This window comes from Leucoraja erinacea, chromosome 17 (assembly GCF_028641065.1).
Source record: "Leucoraja erinacea ecotype New England chromosome 17, Leri_hhj_1, whole genome shotgun sequence".
NCBI classification, from domain to species: domain Eukaryota; kingdom Metazoa; phylum Chordata; class Chondrichthyes; order Rajiformes; family Rajidae; genus Leucoraja; species Leucoraja erinaceus.
In genome coordinates, this window is record NC_073393.1 from 28,735,065 (window position 1) to 28,741,378 (window position 6,314).

The 6,314-nt window shown below is 43.6% G+C and overlaps 1 protein-coding gene across 1 annotated transcript in view; it reads left to right on the forward strand.

Annotated features, from left to right (window-relative positions):
• The window catches only part of dusp22a (dual specificity phosphatase 22a), an 82,092-nt gene extending 77,310 nt beyond the window's left edge, over window positions 1–4,782 (forward strand). Inside the window, exon 8 of the mRNA XM_055648883.1 lies at window positions 4,109–4,782. Within this exon, the coding sequence (XP_055504858.1) occupies window positions 4,109–4,315 (207 nt within the window). The 3' untranslated portion in view covers window positions 4,316–4,782. The remainder of the gene's footprint in view (window positions 1–4,108) is intronic.
• The last annotated feature ends 1,532 nt before the right edge of the window (window positions 4,783–6,314 follow it).

The following is a 6,314-nucleotide window of genomic DNA, read 5'->3' on the forward strand; positions in this document are numbered from 1 at the left end:
CGAAAGACACCCAAATCAGTGGGACGGAAATTTCAAGAAGGGATAAGAGAGTAAGGTCAGGTGAAATAGGAACCGGTGTGAGAGGGGAGATGAATACTGAATTAAAAATGTTCCATATGAATGCGCGAAGTATAAGAAATGAAGTAGATGAGCTTGAGGCTGTGTGTTACAGTCATAATATGGGAGGTATAATATTCTACCAGTGCAGAGCAAGCTCCCACTATTCTATTTTGTGGTGCATTAAATCAAAATGACATGTAGAAACAAGGAACTACAGATGCTTGTTTATATTAAAAAAAAGACTCCAAGTACTGAAGTAACTCAGCGGGTCAGGCAACATCCCTGAAGAACACAGACAGGTGATGTTTCTGGTTGGGACCTTTCTTAAGACAAAGTCCCAACCCAAAATGTCACTTATCCATGTTCTCCAGTGATGCTGCCTGACATGCTGAGTTACTGCACCATTTTTTGTCTTGACATATTGGTATAATGTTTTATGAGATGATGAGTGAATATTCTGCAATTACTGATTAGGACATTGGGAATATTTCACTTGGTTCTCCTTGTGATACCAACATGGGACTTTTCATGCAGACCTGTCTACAGAGACAATTTAAGCACTTTGCTTAAAGAGCCCGATTGACACTGACTTTTACATTCAGGTTCAATCCTTATAAACTCAATTTGAAGATTCCCTAGTTGGTGATAAAGCTATGAAGTAGAAATTCATCCTCTCCTCAAACATGTTGCTAAATGCATGATGTAGCAGTATTTGCATTTTGTAGTCCCCTTACAAATTTCAATCCCAGATCTCCTGGCTGTCAAATATTTTAACTTCCCTTCCCATTCCCATACTGGCATTTCTATCCTGGGCCTCCTCCACTGTCATAGTGAGGCCACACGCAAACTGGATGAACAGCATCTCATATTTCGCTTGGGCAGCTTATGACCCAGCAGTATACATTTCATTTCTCTAATTTCAAGTAAACTCCTGCATTCCCTGCACTCCCTCCCCCCCCCCCCCCCCCCCCCCCCCCCCCCCCCCCACCCCCCCCACCTTAGTCGTCCTGCTGGTTCCACCCATTTGCATCCTTATATCCCTCTTGTTATCACACTACCCCCAGCCAACAATGGGCCATTATGGGCTCCACCCTTCCTGAGGTCATCTGTTGCTTGCCCTGATGTGTTCTGGCTTTATCTCACCTCCAGTTTATCCCCCCAACCTCTACTTTCAGCCCAAAGAGAGATATTTTGTGTGTCTCTCACTCATTTACATCAATTGGGCTGAATTCAAAAGCGGAGTACAATGCTACACCCCGCATTTACTGTAGATTATGTGATCAAGGAAGTGTTCTATTTTCATTTCATTTTCACTTAACCATTTAACTGAGTGATATTGAAACTCTTCATCACATTCAATGACACATCGTGTACGATTTTTATCATTTGTTCTATTGTTTTTTAAGACTTTATAAACATTAGTGTTTCTGCCTTTTGCAAAGAAAATTGCCAATTTGCTTATCCTCCCCCTTAAATGAAAGTTACCGATTCAGAGAGTTGGAATCATTGTTTCCATTTTTATGCATCAAAGATCAACAATATCTTTTCAACTGGGCATGTTACTGAATACCATGGTTAGTTCAGTTGTAGTGGGCCACAGGGTCTGTTTTTGTGCGGCATGTGTCTCTGAGGACTGTGCTGACAAAGCCATCTATATGGCCCAAACCATGTCCTTGTCCTGAACATGCAATGGCCTTTATTAATTCATGGGATGTCAGAACAAGTTTCTTCCCAGCTGTTATCAGGCAACTGTACCATCCTATCACCAACTAGAGAGTGGTCCTGACCTAACATCTACCTCATTGGAGACTCTTCATCTATCTTTAATCGGACTTTACCTTGCACTAAAGGTTATTCCCTTTATGCTGTGTCGGTATACTTTCATAGACACAAAATGCTGGAGTAACTCAGTGGGACATGCAGCATCGCTGGAGAGAAGGAATGGTTGATGTTTCGGGTTGAGACCCTCCTTCAGACTGACACTGTACATTGTACATTGTGGATGGCTCGATTGTAAACATGTATGGTCATTTTGCTGACTGGATAGCACACACCAAAAAAGCTTTTCACTGTACCTCGGTACATGTGACAATAATAAACTAAACTAAACATGGCAAGACCTATATTAATTAGCCCAAGAATGGAACAAGGTATATGAGACTGCTGAATAATGAATCAGAAGACCTTTTTGTACAATCCAGTGGTTTTGTGGTCATCGTTATTACTTCCAGTATATCATTCCAATGATTTAATTTACAGTTTAAATTTCCCCACGACTGTGGTGGGATTTGAACTCTTGTCAACCATCTCTGGATTATGATCAGGTCTATAGGTTGCCACTATGCCTCTTCACTCCTTCCAGGAAAGTATTAGGTCTCCCACGGTTGATTTCGGGAATGTGGCACAAGATCAAAAGCAGACAGTCAGCGGAGGCACTTGATCACAATTTAGCAAGTTCCCCTTCAGTGTACATTGCTCAAGAGAATGACCAACACTGTTAATGATACTGGTTTGAGGAATAAGTTGGAAAATACATGGAATTCATTGTATTCTTGGCACATGCCATTTTGAAATAAAACTTGAATCATTTGTGTGTTGCTGTATCTGACTTCCACAACAACCAATCAATTGGGAAGGTACATGTTTGATTGAAAGCCCATTCCTCTTCTTATCTCTTTTCCCTCCCTCTCTTCATCATCTCTCTTTCTCTTCCTCCCATCCCACTCTCTCCCTCCACATCTTCCTGCCATCATACCTCCTTTTTTCAACCTTCCTTTACCCATTTGCCCCATTCCTTGCTCTCTTCCCCACTTTCCCTGTCCGCTCTTTCCCACTGGTCTCCCTCTCTCCTCTCCACCCTCTCACTGTATGTTCACTCCTTTCCCTATTTCCTCTTCCCCTATGTCTAATCTGTCCCACTAGATTCAACTTCCCCTCTACACTTTCCATTCCTTCCTCTTGCCTTGCTTTTCCTCCCTCTCTTCCATTCACCTTGCCTTCTCTTCCCATCCCACTCTGTTCCCTCATCCCTCTCTCCTCTCTCATCTTTTCCCCAACATCTGCTTGCTTGCCCTTCATCATTGTCGTTACTAAATTTTTCACCTTCCCCTCTTTCCTTTCTCCTACGGTCTCTCTCCTACATCCCCTCTTTCAAGTCCCTCTCTTCACATCACTCTCTCCTTCCCCCTTCCTTTCCCTCTCTTTCCCCCTTTATTCCTTTCCTCCTTTTCTTTCCTCTCCCCCTCTTTCTCCACCCTGATAACCTTCTCCCACTCTCCCTTCTATATCTTCCAGCTGCTATCTCCCTTCTGTCCCTCTCTCTGCTTCCCGTTCTCTGCGACTCTCCACCCCCCTCCTACCTTCCTCCATTCTACTCGCAGGTTGGAGTCCGAGCTTGCTGAGAAAAGTTATTCCAGCATTGGGTTGGGAGTGCATGAATCTTATGTTCACCTGTGTGACCCTTTGTAAGGCTTTCACCTTGTAGCCCTGAGATAATGTAATTTAAAAAGAACAAAAGCAGGTGAAGTGGAAACAAGGAACTGCAGATGCTGGTTTACAAATTAAGATGCAGACTGCTGAGTAACTTAGTAGGTCAGGCAGCATCTCTTTGGGACCCTTCTTCACATCCCTCCTCAGACCCTTCAGGCCTTAAAAACCTTGACTCAAAAAAACATTGTATTCCTCAATGGTAATAAGTTGCTCTCAATGCAATCATAACATTCAATGTCTGAAGATGGGCCCCGTTCCAAAACGTTACCTATCCATGTTCTCTGGAGTTGCTGCCTGACCCGCTGAGTTACTGAAGCACTTTGTGTCTTCTTGCATAAAAAATTCATGCAACCTTAAGGACGGCGAATTTTGTGTTCAAGGGATGTGGGAGCTACATGATGAGTACTCCTGGACTATATTAGTAAACGGGTACAGGAAATGGCGTGCATGCTTGGGAATGTATAGAGGTGGCAAGACCTCACGTAAATCTGTCCTTGTGTGTTTCCAATGGGGGGAATCAAACCCAACGACTACTTTATCTCTGCCTATCTCCTTTCAGTACCGGCGATGGCTTCGGACAGAATATGGCGAAAATCGATTTAACGACAAGCCGGAGGTAGCCAAGATGGTGTCAGAATACAACGAGAAACAGAAGCAACAACGTCCGAGATATGGAGAGCAACCGGGCGCGGAACAATCTGCAAGCGTATATCCTCTCCCTTACAAAGCCTATGGAAGCAGCAGTCATGACTGGGTGAACAGATAATAGGAGCTGGTGCCTGACTCCCCTGTGTTTCCACATCATTTATTCATTGTAAATCAACAAGAATATACGCAGAATATAAAGCAAAGGTGCAATATGATGCAGGAGTATTATGTATACACTACTGATCGTCCTTTTCCTGTTTATCACTGGTTGTTTCCCTCAGCTACTGTACGTTGTGACAATTGTGCCTTTCCTTAAACCAAGTGCCTAACTAAGATTTAAATTGTGCTCAATTGGATTAGGCCAGCTCCTTTATTCAGAACAGATGCTTGCTGCATAAGATGTGTTTGAGCTAATTCCTGTCGGCCGAGAATTTATTTAAGAAACAGACAATGATGCCACGTTCACAAGAAGACGTCGACTGTGTTTTAAAGTGCTAATGTTTTATTCGCCACGCAGATCAGCAGTTGTTGTATTTTCTCTGCCAAATAAGTTTTAAAATGAGTAAAATAAAATCTGAAATTAGGGCTGTGGTGTTGGTAAATGTTCTTAGAAATGCCGCTTTGACTGCGCTCTGCTGCATTTCCCCCTCTCCTACATTTGCAAGTGTGTTCATACAATTGTAGAGAGACACTGCATAGAAACAAGCTATTCGGCCCATCGACCATCCTTTAAACTAATCCTCGCACAAATCTTATTTTTTATCCTCATCAACTCTCCAATACTCTACCACCTCAGTTACACACCAGGGATAATTTACAGTGTCCAGTTAATCTGCCAACCCTCATATCTTTGCGATGTAGGAAAGCAGGGTGCCCAAAGGAAACCCATCGGTCACAGGGATGAATGTGCAAACTTCATGCTGACAACGCCCAAGGTAAGGATTGAACCGGGCTCTCTGGTGCTACACCACTGTGCCACTTTATCAGCTGCCAAGAATTTGCAGCACCTTCCACTAACTTCACTTTTGCTCCATTCTCTTTCTCTCTCTCTCTCCTGTACGATACACCTTAACTTAAACCCTGGCCAATATTGACTTCTTTAGCTTGTTGCTGCTGATCACTCATGGGAAGTTTCCCAACATTAAAGGTGGATAAAAGGTACTTAAATGCATGTTGTGTTTGATCCGCATCCGCAGCTACCTGAGGACCAAACTCAGACAACCTTGTCACTGCCACCCACGACTAGGCACATTAATCACTGGAGATGGACACAGAATGCTGGAGTAACTCAGCGGGACAGGCAGCATCTCTGGAGAGACGGAATGGGTGATGTTTCGGGTTGGGACCCTTCTTCAGACTAGTTACTCCAGCATTTGGTGTCTATCCTAACCCAGCATCTGTAGTTCCTTCCGACACATTAATCACTGGCATCATTTCCTCTCTGCCAGTCACATATTTGGTTCTTTGCGTAATTGGTATTTATTTGTTAACTCCAGACTAAACATTAACAGCTGCAATATCTAATATATTGTGGGGGAAATTGTAAAGGCAATGACATATTTTCTCTTGTCACTCTTTCCCCTATGCACCCCCCACCCTGGTGTGCACCTATTTCTCTTAACATCTCCCACCAACCCAAGCACTTTGCTCCTTGTACATTTCCCCTTGTACATTCATCTCCCATCACCGAGTTCCACATTTCCCCTTGACCTCATCCCCTTCCGCCCACATCCCTCCCTCCGACTTTATGTTACATTCTCTTCTCCCTTTATCTGACACCATTCTGTCTCCTTTTCACCTCTAGCCTTTGTCATTTACTCCTCCCATCAAACACCCCTCATCTATAGTCACGACCCGAAGTGTCACCTATCCATGTTCTCCAGGGATGTATTATTCCAGCACGTTGTGTCTATTTTTTCCAGCTATCACTTGTCCTGCCCCCACCCATCTTTTCAAGCTTTCTCCCCACCTGGTACAAACTAATCTGATGTAGGGTTGGATCCAAAATATCTCCTATCCTTCATAGATGCTGCCTGACCCACTGAGTTGCTCCAGCACTATGTGTGTGTGTTTTTTTACATGCCTGTGAGTTGTATAAAACCATAGGCAGCACTATC